Raw genomic sequence first — 14851 nt, 5'->3', positions numbered from 1 at the left:
TCTCCCATTCCTGGGTTGTCTTTTTACTCTGTTAATAGTATCATTTAATGCATAAAAGTTTTTAATTTGGTAACGTCAAGTTTATCTCTTTTTACTTTTGTTGACTGTGCTTTTTGTGTGATAGCCAAGAAATCATTGCTAAATCCAATGTCATGAAGGTCTCCCCCTGTCTTCTTTTAAGAGTTTTATAGTTGTAGTTCTTCTTTTTAGATATTTGAACCCTTTTGAGTTAATTTTTGTATATAGTATAAGGGTCCAGTTTCATTCTTTTGCATGTGTATATCCAGTTTTTCCAGAATCATTTGTTGGAAAGACTGTTCTTTCCTCATTAAATGCTCTTTCTGCCCTTGTTGAGAATCATTTGGCCTTGTCAAAAACTATTTAACCGTATATAAGGGTTTATTTCTGGTCTCTCTATTTTATTCCATTTGTCTATATGTTTATCTTTATGTCAGTACCACACTGTTTTGATTATTGTAGCTTTGTTTTAAGTATTAAAATTAGCAAGTTTGTGTCCTGCAACTTTGTTCTGCTTTTTCAATGTTGTTTTGGCTAGTTAGGCCATTTGAGATCTTGGATGAATTTTAGGATGGGGTTTTCTATTTCTCCAAAGAATGTCATTGGGATTTTGATAGGGATTATATTGAATCTGTGGATAACTTTGGGTAGTATTGTTATTTTAACAATATTCTTCCCAACTGGGTGCAGTGGCTCATGCCTATAATTCCAGCACTTTGTGAGGCTGAGGTGGGAGGATCACTTGAGCCCAGGAGTTTAAGACCTGCCTGGGCAGTATAGTGAGACTACAAAAAAGTAAACAATTAGCCAATTGCAATTAGCCACACCTGTGGTGGTCCCAGCTTCTTAGGAGGCTGAGGTGGGAGGATTGCTTGAGCCCAGGAAGTCGAAGCTGCAGTGAGTCATGATTGTGCCACTGCACTCCAGCCTGGAGATCGAGTGAGACCCTGCCTCAAAAAAAAAAAAAAAAAAAAAAAAAAAAAAAAAAAAAAACTTCCTCCCATCTATGAATGTGGGATGTCTTTGTATTTATGTCTTCTTTCAGCATTGTTTTGTAGTTTCATTATACAAATTTTTTGCCTCCCTGGTTAAGTTTATTCGTAAGTATTTTATTCTTTTTAATGCCATTATAAATAGAATTGCTTTCTTAATTTCCTTTTCAGGTTTCTCATTGTTAGTGTATAGAGATACACAACTGTTTTTTTGCACATTGATTTTTGTATCCTGCAACTTTGCTGAATTTGTTTAACATTTTTGGTAGAATTTTTAGGGTTTTGTACGTGTAATCTGTGAACAGAAATCATTTTACTTCTTTCTCATTTGGATGCTTGGCTTATTGTTTTCCTTTAAAAATTTTTAAGTGACACATAAAAATGTATTGTGTAAAACATATTTTGAAATGTATATACCTGTGGAATGGCTTAATTAAGCAAATTAACATGCCCTACCTCACTTATTTTCTGTGGTGACAACACTTAAAATCTACTCTGTCAGTGATTTTCAAGAATATGATATATTGTTATTAACTATATAGTCACTGTGTTGTACAATAGATTACTTCAACTTATTCCTCCTATCTAATTGAAATTTTGAATCCTTTGACCAGCCAGCATCTCTCCAACCCCCCTTTTCCCCCAGGGCCTATTAATTTTTATGCAGATATTTTATATTTCTATTTTGCTCTGTTAGATATCACTTTCTAGGGAGATTTGCTAAATCTCCTACTGCACTTGTAGATTCCAGTTACTTTTAAAAATTCCAGTGTCATTGTAAGCCATATGTTCTTGAAGACATATGGCATTTGAAATCAACAGTTGGTATCTGCCAACCATTGTTAGTGGGATACATGCGTGACGTATTTGTTGAACAAATACTTTTTGAAAATCCACTTTGTGTATGGCACTCAAAAGGCAAAGATCTTGAAGGCTGCAGTTGAGAGAAGGGAATCCACACTGCCTCACAGATATGAAGTTGTGTAATGTAGTAGGAGCATGAAGATGTTCAGTTAGAGAAACATGTGAATTCTTGCGCTGCACTTATCAGTCTATGATCCGGGTAAGTTACTTAATCTCTCTGCTCTTCTAGTTCTTCATTTGTAAAATATGAATTGTTTTTACCTATTTTACAGTATAAGTAAAGCTGCTCACACAGTGAATTTTTTGCATCACAAACTGTATTTATCTAAAACGTAGATAGATGTTGTCTAGCCCATGGGTTATAGAAACAGAAAATGGGTAACTGACTGTGCTAATACCAATGTGAATTAGGTAAATGAAGAGCCTCAGCACATCCTGGGCAACACAGATAAAAAGTAGAAATATAGAACCTAAACCCAAGTTGGGCTGGTCCAAAGCTGTTGCTCTCCTGAGCTGACATTAAGCTGGGACTTGAAGAATAAGGAAGATGCATTCAAAGTAGAGAGAACAGCTTTTGCTAAGTCGCATAAATATGGAAGCACATGTTATGTTTGGGGAACACTGAAGACAGCCATGTCATTGATAAAAAGTGGGGAGAGTTAAGATTGGGAAGTAAAATGGGATCCAGTTTAAAGTGCCTTCCCACTTTGGATTTCAGTCTCTAAGCAGTGAAGAAATATCAAAGCATTTTGCAGAGTAGAGACACATAATGTGCTTAACGAACTACAGGGAGAAAGGCTAGAGTATGACATGTCAGTTAAAGTTGTGGCTTCTGGAAAACTCGAAGCAGAGATGTGCAGACTGGAGGTGGAGCCACGGCAGTAGAAAAGTAAGAACTTAGGGTGAGGCAGTACTATTGCTCAATCCGGAACTTTTAGCAGGACCCCAGGCACCCCAAACATGGCTTAAGTTCTCTGACTAGACAGAGCCAGTTGTTTCCTTAGTTATTTGAGAGTACTCTGAAATTTTTTCACGTACTGCATGGATTTAAATGCTAAACTTTGGCCTCTGCAGTTTTTAAACTAAGCTGGACATCTAAAGTGTGAGGAAGGTAACTTGTCCAGTTAAAGAAAACTGGCTTTGCCTTCATTGCTGCAGGTGTTTGATTCTCTCTCAGGAGCATGCACACAGAGTTCGGAGAATGTAACTGCATTGACCTGCTGTTGTTTGAAGCCCTGTACACTTGAAGGAAGGAGGAGGTATTGCTTTCAGAGGGTCTTCATGTATTCATTCAGCTTGGATATAGGGTGGGATAGAACATTTAGGAACTCAGGAAATTCTGTAACTTATTTAGGGCAAAGAATGAGACCGGTGATAGCTAATTATTGAGCACACATAGGATATGCATGGCTCTTGGATGGTACATAGTTGAGAAACAGTCCTGCCCTATCCTTGAGGAACCTGCTATGCTGGTAGGAACATGAGAGAGGGGAAACTGGTGAAACACAGACTTCTAGCTGAAAATGACTGAATGTTTTGAGAAGGGAAAACGTCCTACAGGTTGGCACAGAGGTGGGACATGGGCCCTGGAGTGACTGGAATCTGAGTCCTCCTGACCTTGATTGTGTCACTCTGGTCATTCTTCTCTTTCTTGAGAGTTATAATTGTGTCTCTTGTTGTCTCTAGCCTCATCTTAACAGTCTGTGGGGTGTTCACCGCTCATTTGCTCTCTCTGGTCTCCACCAACCCCTCCCTTGTCATTGCCTTTTTCATCCTCTCTTACCCTCTGGTTAGCATTTTTATTAGAAAATGGAAAACTTCAGTGATTATATGGAAGAACCGTGTCCAGCTGCTCAAACCCACCCAGTTTCTGTTTTTAGCTTCTCCACCACTTAAAAATAAGCAGCATCAGGTCCCACTTGCCAAGCCTTTGTCACAGTCTCCAGCAGCCATTCCTTCGGCCATCTGCTCCTCCAGATGCTCAGCCTGTCCCCACCTCCCGTCTCAGCCCCACAAGCAGCCCATCCGTGGATGAGTGAGGGGCTGGCAAGCCCACAACCTCCAGCCCAACTGTGCCATCTGTCTCCCATCTCCACGTATGTTTCTAGCTTTGCTTTTGACCCCCATTCCTGCAGCCCCCCATCCCTGGCTTGTTTGCCCCCACCAATCCTGTGATTTCCAGGGAAAGGATGCTGCCTGGAAAAGATGGACGAGTTGCCATGGAGATTTGAATATACACAGGAAGCCACAGACACCTCACACCTGGAAGTACAAAGGAGTTTGACATAAGTTTAGTTTAGCCCTAAGGTTTAGTTGGTTTGGGTTGCAGTCCTTCCCATTGGAAGTCAGTGTCTTAGAGGGAAGTTTAAAGCCAAGTGTTGCCATAGCTGAGTGTTGTCATGATATTCCCCCATCCCGTGTCAGTCTCTTGGATCACAGGCAGACTACTCAGAGGAATTGGAGGTTAGCCCTAGGCCTGTGCTCTGAGTGTTCTCAGGGGCTTGCTGTAACCAGGCCAAAAGTCTAGCACCTGCCCTTGCACCTGAATAGTGGGTATATTCACATTCACAGGAAGAGAAACAGCCCGACCCACCCCTCTGTCATGTACCATAGAGACCATGTAGGGAACTGGTCACCCCTGCCTGAGAACAAAGTGATTCTAAAGTGCCCCACCTCCCATTCTTCCTTTTTCTTCTGGATTTCAGGAATGTCAGGGGAGGAAGCTTGGAATTGGTGGCTACACCTTGCCTGTCTGTGGCCCGGGGCACAGGAGGCTCCTCCTCACTCTCCAGATGATGCCAGGTGGTGGGCAGGATAGGAGGGGCCTAGTGGTTGAATGCTGTGAGGGAACATTCCCTGCACTGGGATGCATTTCTCTGGATCCCAAAGGAAAGGGGGCACATTTTTGGCATTGCTCCTAATGCCCACATAGACCAAGCGAGAACTCTGCTCTGTGATGAATGTGCAGGAGAACAATTCGCCCTTTCTCAACAGGGCTCTGCTGACCTTTTGGGCAGGACAGGTCCGTCCTGCACATTGCAGTGTGTTTATTATCCCTGGCCCCTGCCCACCAAATATCATATTGCCTTGTAGTCATTGAGACAACCAAAAATGCCCAGCAACTTTTCAAACATCTCCTAGGGGATAGTGCCACTCCCAGTTTTTTGCTGCCAGATAATCAGATTGCTACAGACCAATCTATGCCCTAAGAAGAGACCAGGACCAGACCAGAGCTCTCTTTTGTCCTGATAAATTCGTATTAATGAACATCATATTCTATTTGTCCATTATTGCCTTAACTGATCAACTTGGCAATTCTCTTTGTCATACCTGATGGCTTTTCACTGTCTTCTGATATTCCCCCATTCGTTTACAATTCTTCAACATGAATTCTCTTTTCAAGGGAGTTTTCAAGTACCTAAGCCATGAGGATGGTGACTTAACACCTGAGGCATGCCTCCCACTTGTGAGAGGCCTGCATCCTGGTGATGAAGGACCACCGGGGTAATTGCCGTAGGACTACGGAAAAGAGAGTGTAAGAGAAAAAGTCTTTAAAGTGGAGGCTTTGGCCCTGTGGCCTTAGAGATTCCGAAAGTTAAATTTATTGATGTAGCTGCCTGGTCCAAGGGAATATACCTTCTAGTTTTGTCCACATGACCTGTTTCCTCCTGGGAACTTACCCCTAGAGCTCCTATAAACCAGTGGCTGAGCCAGGGGGTTCCCAAGGTGGAGAGAGAGATCCCTGATGTCAAAACCATCACCTTCCAAAGTGTCCAGAGAATGCAAAGAGGAGAGATGAATTGCAGCTGAGACTCCTGTCCGCTTTGTTGTTAGTTGTTACCCTCTTGTGGATGAATCGGACAGATCCCACCCCCTTTTCCTTCCTGTGGCCCATCATTCTTTTTCCCTACCGTTTCACCATGAAAAGGAGCAACACTCTGTTCATTTTGCTGCTTATTGGCATGGCTAGTTTTGTCAGAGGATGAGGCTGTTGGTTAAAATTAGGTTTTTGGATTCCTTGATCATCATCTATTTTGTCTCCCACCCACTCACCCTGGGGGATAATCAAGAATTGCCTATGGACATCTTGATTTCTCCTTTAAATCCTTTTAGTTTGATTCTAACAGGCTGTGCTTTTTAACATTCTTGCTTATTTAAATTTTTTTTTTAATTTCCAAATTTTTAAAAAACATTTATAAAAATTGGATTGTAGTCATTCGTTCCAGATTTTAGCTGCCCCCCTCCCTTCCTATCTCTGAGATCAGCAGCTCCTTCACAGTTGGTATGATTTTGACTTTTGTTTATCCTAAGTAGATAAAGGAACTCATGGAACCATGCAGCTTGGAAAGATATGGGGGTAATCACAGAATCAAAGGAAGAACTGTAGGAGCTGGGGCCTCAGGGCTAGACTGAGGAGCCTTATGCCTCCAAGACACACTGTCTGTTCTCACCTCCCTTGGCCCTCAGCTCCTCCTCCTGCTGTGGCCAGTCCTTACCCTGCCCCAAGTGTCAGCTCCACAGTCCTGCTTAGCAGCCCCATGCAAAGAGAGTCTTCCTCTCTCAGTACCTCTCTGTTGATTATTTAATAATTGTAGTCACTTCCCACAAAAGAAGAGCCACTTAGCTTAACAAGCTACGTGCACTCTCGGTAGTTGACGTTAACAAAGGAAAGATGACACAGTGCCTTTGTGTTCCCTTCTCAGGATGTGAGGCTGGGGGAGACTGATGTGGTTAGAACAGAAGTGGTGGCGTGTCAGACTCAGCAGATCCCTTAGGAATCAAATGTCTTGTTAGTAACCGCAGTATCTGGAGAGAATTACTTGGATGCATTTATGTCAATTAAGACAATTCATATTTTCTTAATCCATTTTGGATCTTCCCCCGTCTCCCAACTTCCTCTCACCCTGCCTTCCTAGTTACTGCTAATTGAGTCAGTAATACCCAGAAAATATCTTCCTCTGCTTTAGAATGCAGAAAGTGGTAGATTAATGTCCTATTATTCTCAGAGGTGAAGAGTGCTGAATAATAAGCCTGCTCCTTCCCCATTTCTCTCTCATTAACAGTTTTCACACCATGTAGTTATCTTGTACCAGGTCTTGTCTGACAGTGTCCTCCTGTACGTGCCTGTGGCCTCCTAGAGCAGGGGCAAGACTAGAGGTAATCTTGCCTGGTGGCCTCTAAGTAGGGACAGTCTGCATCACTGGAGAGCATTCCAGAACAACCATGGTCAGGCAAACATCTCACTGTCCACCGCACAGCGTCTCTGTGAGCGGGCCACCCTTGTGTTTGCCAGCAGTAAAAGCACATTCCAAAGTGATGTTGGAGCAGAGAGCCGTGGGTGGGAAGATGGGGAGATAGAGGATAGCAGCCAGATCTGAGAGTTAGGAACAGACCCTGGGGCTGGCAGGAGAGAACAGGAGGAGTCAGAAATTCGTTTCTCTAGATGGAGAGGACACCGACCATGACTTCCAAAGCAGTCACAGGAGATTCACAGCAGGGCCGCCATAATAAGTAAGCCTCTTGCTGAAGACTCGCCCTCCAATTTAGTCCTTTTTGCCTGTCATGAATTGCATCGGCTGCTGTCATTGAGTTATTCCGAGTTCTGTTTGTAATTGGAACACAGCTGAAATTAGGGTGCATGTGACCCTAGAGATGTGTGGGTTTCTGGAGGATATTTGGGAAATATCTCCAGACCCTTTGCTCCCTCTTTCTCTGTGTCTGTGGATTAGGTGGAGGTGCTTATCAGATACCCTGAGCCCCTGCTGTGCTGTACCTGGTTCTCATTCTGAACACACAGTCCCTCGGGGCGGTCCCCGTGCAAGTGCTAATAAGGCTCGCACACTCCAGCACCGCGACCTCACTAGGGAGGGGGCTCCCAGAACAGTCAGTGCTGAAGAATAAAGGCTTTGTTTGCTTTGTGAAATCCCTAGGAAAATCTTAAAAGGAGAAGTACAATGAAGAACTAGGAAGGACAAGTGGAATTCGTTATTGTGATGCCGTAAAACATCCCTCCAGCCTTGAGTATTTCAGGCACGCCGATACACTTCATCCTCAGTGCCAATGTGTGCCGCGGGTGAAGTGTGGGCCTGAGCTCTGATTCCAGCAGTAGGCTCGGCTCACACTGATTGTCCTACACCCTTGTTATGAGATTACTCTTAATAGCATGTCAGGTTTAGGGGGCAGTTGGCTGGCTTCCCAGGGTCATTGTAACTGGCCCAGAGGAGCATGCTGATCTTGACCTAATTCCGTGGAGCTATATATACTAGTTATCACAGACAGCAGTTTGAAGTTCTTCCACCTGTAGGTTTACATGCAGAAAACAAGTGGAGGAGGGAGAGTGCTAAATCCTAACTGGTTTCAGTGCTTGTATTCCACATGTCAGAGGGAAGCCCTCACATTTTGTTCTCCCTCAAAGAAACAACTTGGGGTATGTCACTTCTTTCCTCAGGGTAGAATGAATATGTTGCAGGAGTACGGTTTTGTTTTGTTTTGAGACAGGATCTTGTTCTGTCACCCAGACTGGGGTCCTGTGGTGTGATCATGGCTCACTGCAGCCTCAAACTCCTGGGCTCAAGCAGTCCTCCTACCTTAGCCTCCCAAGTAGCTGGGACTACAGGCACATGCCACCAGGCCCAGCTAAGTTTTAAATTGTTTTTGTAGAGATGGTATATCACTATGTTGCCTAGGCTGGTCTTGAACTCCTGGGCCCAAGTGATCCTCCCACCTTAGCCTCCCAAAGTGTGAGATTATAGGCATGAGCCGCCACACCCAGACTGGAATTGAAGTTTTGAGAGCTGTTTAAATAATGACCTGGTTCAGGCTCTGTGGGGAGGCACCCTGGGCTGGTGACAGAGAAAGCTGGATGATGTCTTAGCCCCATTTTTTCCACCCTTGTCATGAGATGCCTTCTTGCCATTTTTCTCACAGACCCGATACTTCTCCCCACAAGCTCGCCATCGATTCCACGCTGCCCTTGCGTCTTGTTCCACCTCGATGCTGATCCTGTCCAACCTGGTGTTTCTGGGGGGCAATGAGGTTGGGAAAACCTACTGGAATAGGATCTTCATACAAGGTAAGTTGCTTGACAGTGCTGTTTTCAATCAGTTTCTTGTTTTCCATGTATGCGGGTGGGATCACACATGGGATGGATGGGATTTGGGGAACTCATTCATTGTTATGTTCATAGTATGTGACCTCTAAAGTACCAGCCAGGAATAATTGCCTATGTTTAGCTATGACTTTAAGTGTCCCCTCTTTTTGATGCTCCATATCTCCTGTATGTGATACTTGTTTAACACCAAAAGGTATTATTCCAACTCTCCCAAAGTGTATATTCCCTTCCATTACACTATGTTTCCAATGATTTGATATTTCTTAATCTTTCCTGCTGCTGTGGTTGAATATCCCCTTCAAAAGTCATGTTGAAATTTAATCCCCAATTGGCAGTATTGAGAGATGAGGCCTTTAAGAGGTGATTGGATCATGAGGGGTCTGCCCTCATGAATGGATTAACCCATTCACGGATTAATGGATTATTATGGAAGTGGGACTGGTGACTTTACAAGAAGAGGAAGAAAGACCTGAGCTAGGATGCTCAGCCTCTTCACCATGTGATGCCCTGTGCTACCTGAGGACTCTGCAGAGAGTTCCCACCAGCACGAAGGTCTTCCCCAGATGCAGCCCCTTGACCTTGGACTTCTCAGCTTCCATAACTGTAAGAAATAAATTCCATTTCTTTATAAATTATCCAGTTTTAGATATTCTGTTATAATCAACAGACAACAGAGACACCTAATGTCCGTGGGTCCTAGTCTGCAATGTACTGCAAAATCTCACCTTGTTTTGTTTATTGCTCTGAATGTCTTACTAGGAATCTGCCCTAGAAGCTTCCTTGTACTCTCCTGAAGCTGTGGCATGGCATTGGTATTTGCCACAGCTCTTGGTTGTGGGTATTTTTGTGTGAATACCAGGGGCCAACCTTATGTTTAATGTACATTAAATAGGTAATCTGAATATCCAAAGCAAAGCCATACCTGCAGCAGGTAAACTGCTGCTATGTGGGAGTTGTCAAAATATTCTATTAATAATTGATCATTGTTTATTTATGGTCACCATTTCCCTTGGGCTGGGACTGAGTTATATCTATGAGAATCGGGAGATTTGGAACTACTCACAGTACATACTACTGTAGCCAACTCGCTACATCTTAAAAGAGAAGATCCCTGCTCTGTTCCCTGCCCAGTGACACGGTCTTGTGCTTTTGCTTTGGGAAGCTTTGCCAAGTGGTGATGACGTAACTGCACAGCTGGCCCATCATCTCCACATCTGGGTCCCTGAGAAGGCAGCAGTGCTTTTGCTGCAGCTCTTTTCACACCAGAAATAACAGCAACACAGCTGCAGTATTTCAGAATGGCAAACCATGGGCCTAAACTGTGGCAGCCTTGGGTGAGCCAGGCTCAAAGGGCCAAGAGAGAGTCCTGTTCTACTTTAATCTTGTCACTAAAAGACCCCTCTTTGATCTTGCTTTCTGTGAGATGTTTTAGCTGATAGTTCCTGGAAAGACCATGTGCTTTCTAAGTGAAAGCTTTCCTTTAATAGAGATGAGAGATCGTAGGGTGCAAAGGATCTGAAGATACAGGTGGGTTACAGCATTTTTTACTTTTCTTGGGCCCTCTCACAGAACCTAGCACAATGATAAGAACATTGTGACTTGGGGGGAAAGTGCTGATTTGGTTTGCTTGTCACATAATGAGGAAGCTCTGATTTTCACTTCCCTGAATCAAATGCATTCAGTGTTTGCTACTTGCGAGGCACTGAGAACACAGAGATGAAAAAGGAAGCTCACAAATGTGAGTGCCAAACACACAAAAATGTGCGGTAGATTCAGGGAATTGCTCTGCCGGGTGTATGAGTGAATTATTGGAGGTCACAGGATAGAGTAACTGACTTTCCACGGAAGATATACTCTTCAGAAGAGGTGGCATTTGAATTGAAGTAATAATTCAGGAATTTGCTAGGTAGAAAAGGCAGGTATATCAGGGAAATTACCACTGGCTGCTTTGTCTGAAATTCCAAAATCTCAGTAATTTCTCACCATAGAAGTTTGTTTCTCTGACAGTTCAATACAAAGCCGGTGGCTTTTTCTAAGCAGTGGCTCCAGGACCTACAATGTTTGTTTCGATTCTCCAAAATCTTGTCCTGGCATCATGGAGGAGAAGAGAACACGGGACTGGCACCCCAGGTGCTCAAACACGTGATATTTCTGCTTACATGTCATTGGTCAGAGCCAGTCACATGACCAACCCAAGTACAAGGCAGGGGCGTGTAGGGAAGCATGCAGATATCAGTGTGCACCAGCTCTCTATGGCACAGCAGGAGCGGCACATGGGCCTGGCCAGAAATGCCCAAGAGGCAGTTGGAAATATGAGTTAGAGTTGGAGAAGATGGTGGAACCAGTGATTGAGATGTGTGGGGGTCAAGGGCGTAAAGGTTGTACGTGAGGCCAGGGGAGTAGATGCAGTTAACCATGGAGCTGTGTAGAGTGAGAAGAGAACAGGGTGGGAGAAACCCCGGGGAATGTTGGCATTGAAGGGAGCAGAGAGAAAGGCAGGAAGATCAAAGTGTGACTTACCTGACATCCTATGGAGTTAACCTCAGTCACATGGGATTGGGCTCTGAAAACGCGGTCTGCTGCTGCCACATGGGACCTGCTATGGTCTATGACTGAACGCACTATTTATGTCCTCCTTGGACTCCGGTGCCACAGCCCTGGGAACTCTGATTCTATAAATGTGGAAGGCTCTGTGGAATCATCTCTCTTCTGGGTTCTGAGGCCAGAGAAACTCAGCTTAGAAGGCTTTTTCTATGTCAGTGATTATCCAAATAAGCTTGTTTGCATCTCTGCTGGCCTGTGCCATGGGCCTCCTGAGTCAGGGAATGTCTGCTGGGGTTTTGGCAGTTGCCCCTTCATCTGTTCCTTGCTGTGGGTTTTTGTCCCTGGAGGATTGGCTTTAGATATCTCTTGGAGGTAAATGAACCAGACGGTGTCCAAGCTCCCATCCTGGAGAACTCTGGATTTCATTTAATAACTAATGTGACTTGATAGAAGATTAATATGAATATTCCTGTTTTGGTGAAATAAAATAATGAGTCTATACGATGCTCCCTCAGTCTCTGCTGGGGCTGTTCATATCCGAGCTTTGTAAAATTAAAAAAATCTGAATTCGGAAACTCATCTGACCTCAGAAAGTTTAGTTAAGGGATTGTCAAACTGTATATGGAATTGCTGACAAATGTGCACCTTTGACAGCCTTGTAGTCTTGGCATCTTCCCTGGGACACATGATCAGTTCCTGTCGCTCCAGAGCCCATCTTTACACACTGAGGAAATACAATGAAGCGAGTAAGAATGCTGGCTTTAGGGATGGAGAGCATTTAAGCTCAGTGTCTAGATTTCCAGATTTAAGGGAAAGGTGGCCCTTCCCTCTGCACCTTGATGGGTTGGGACCTGCTGCAGCAAGAGGGAGGAACCGCTGACACCACATCCCTCTAACAGGTCTTGCCTCAGAGTCCTGGAGAAGTAGGAAGGAGCAGATGGGTATCTAGGAGATAGGGATTATTGAGGAGATTTGTGAACACCTCACAGCTAATGGGGTGTGGATACACATGTGTCTTAAAAGATACCCCTCTCTGTTTCCCAGGGAGCCCTCTTCTGGCATCACTGATGTCCCTAGAAGTATCTCATGATTCACCTGGAAAAGTTGTCTTAAAATTGGTATCTTCCTGTCTCCAGTTCACTTGAATTTAGCCGTAGATTTGTTTGCTCTAAACTACAAAGTTTATTTTAGTGATTTCCATGAAAATGTCTGTCCTGGTCTCTGTGGGTCATATGGGTGAGATGAGGCTGTAAAACCAGACCCTTCCCTTTCTGTTGTGCACCTGCCCTGTTGTCTAGAGAGTGGAAGACAGAGTCTGAAGGCAAGGGATAGAAATGCTCAGTGGCAAACCTAGGGCTCTGGTAATGTGTCATCCCCAAAACAGTTTTGGTCAGGAAGTGTTACCTCTGCTGCTGAGATTGAAGAAGTAGTGTTGAGTTTATTCAGCAGAGAATAAGGGATCTATGTTTTTGTTTTGTTTTGTTTTGTTTTAAAAAAAAAAAACTCCAAATTTTTACTTTTGAAGTTATGCTTCAAGCTGCTTGAGGAATATGCATATTTAGGCCTCACAAACTTTATTTAAAAGATTTAGCTGGTCCACGGATCTGAGAAGGATATGGCTGGAGATTTGGTCCAAATGCTGTTCTAGGAGGAACTCTGCTGTGTCATGCTTTGCAGAGACCAATGCAGGTTGCTTTTTACAAGTGCTTTGGCTCTGAAAAGCATTTGTTAATAGAAGGAGCTTTCTCATGCCTGCCATAAATCATTGACATTGAAGGATAATTTCTTCAACAAGCAGCTGAATAGAGCTCTGTAATTCAAAGGTATCAATGAGTTGTAACTCCAGATCAGCAAGGCCAGTCCCCATAAACCAGCTGTGGCCTAAGCATCTTGGCAGTGCTCTCTCCACTGTCCTGGGGTAATGAGGAGAAAAAGTATTCAAGGGGGGTGTTTATACACTGGGAATATATCTGGCCTTGAGAGAGCTGAGAGCCTTATAATGTTTGTATGGGTGCAGAATGGTGCTTCTTCTGAAAAGTCTGTGTGCTTTTGTCCAGGGAAGCCATGGACTTTGTTTTAAAAAAAAAAAAGGAAAAGAAAAAAGGAAAACCAAACCATTTCCCAAGTGGAGGGGCCTGGATCACTGGGGTGATCCAGTGACAGTGTTGCAGTGACAAGAGCTTGGTAGAGATGTGGCATCCGCGGAACATTGCCCTGTCTGATGCCTCCTTACACACACACACCTGTACACACATGCACACATACACACATGGATGTTTGTTTTTCCTTCTATCATCCGATCTATTTTGGCAAGCTCTGCCTTAACACTTAGCTCCTGGAGTGACCCCATGCCAAGGCAAGGAGAATTTTATTCTTTTTCCCTCTAGATTGCAGTGAGAGAGGAGCTGGTAATTTTCTTATGCAGGTCCCCATATTTGCTTGCTATTTCTAGCTGAGAGAAGAGAAAGTATATTTTTCCCTGATTACTAGCTTGTCTGAGCAGTTTATTTGCCTCCGAACTCAAATGGTTCTGGACAGGCATTTTATTTAAAGCTGAACTAGAGTATTGCACTAGAGATTCTGGAGGGTTGTGGTTAAATAGAAATGCATTCCCATCGTATCTTCTCAAATTCTTGGGATTAAAAATTTCATTTCTGATGAAAGAGGACAGAGGGCAGGTGTCGGTGTCTCAGAGGCCATCCTTTCTGATGACTTTGTTTCACGGCCTTCCCTGGCCCTTCTCTCCAAGTGGAGTTTTCACTGCTGTCATTGATTGTGTCTGTGCCTCACTGGATCCTCTGAAAGTTCTAGAAGAGTTTGAAAAGCAGGGGCTTCCTGTGCATCATACTTAAGGGTGATGAGGTTGACATGTAGATGTATTACACGGTCTATCCGTGTTTACGTCATTGGTCTATTTATGACCATTCTTGGAATCTGAATGTCAAGACTTGCAGAAGCCTTGGTTTCTTTATTGCATGCCACATGGCCAGCCAGAGGCCTTGGGCATTAGTTTTCCCACAAGTAATTCCAGCCGAGTCACCAGGCATAGAATGTGAGGAATAGTGAGTGAAAGTCCTTATTCATAAGTGCACCTAGGGTTATGTTAAAGCTGAAACAAATTCTAAAATACCCAGGAAGGGCTTTCAACCAGATAACATTTAAATCTTTTGTGCTAGGTTGTGGAAACTTTTTCCTGCTAATTAGAGTTTCCAGGGCACTGAACCCTGACCACTTGCTGTGTTGCCAAGTTGGTTCCCTATGGCTACTGTAACAAGTTATTAAAAACTTGTTGGCTTAACACAAGTTTATTTTTCTTGTAGTT

General features: G+C 43.8%; 2 protein-coding genes across 9 annotated transcripts in view; one reads left to right on the top strand and one right to left on the bottom strand.

Annotated features, from left to right (window-relative positions):
• The window catches only part of LOC126948846 (cuticle collagen 2-like), a 940772-nt gene that overhangs the window by 384908 nt on the left and 541013 nt on the right, over window positions 1–14851 (bottom strand). The window lies entirely within an intron of this gene.
• HHAT (hedgehog acyltransferase) overlaps window positions 1–14851 on the top strand; it is a 350433-nt gene that overhangs the window by 287007 nt on the left and 48575 nt on the right. For all 7 annotated transcript variants that reach the window (XM_050781213.1, XM_050781243.1, XM_050781193.1 and 4 more), the window contains one exon: window positions 8802–8946. In XM_050781213.1, coding sequence (XP_050637170.1) covers window positions 8802–8946 — 145 coding nt within the window. The remainder of the gene's footprint in view (window positions 1–8801; window positions 8947–14851) is intronic.

This window comes from Macaca thibetana, chromosome 1 (genome assembly GCF_024542745.1).
Source record: "Macaca thibetana thibetana isolate TM-01 chromosome 1, ASM2454274v1, whole genome shotgun sequence".
Classification (NCBI taxonomy): domain Eukaryota; kingdom Metazoa; phylum Chordata; class Mammalia; order Primates; family Cercopithecidae; genus Macaca; species Macaca thibetana.
This window is presented reverse-complemented; position numbering and strand designations above follow the sequence as displayed.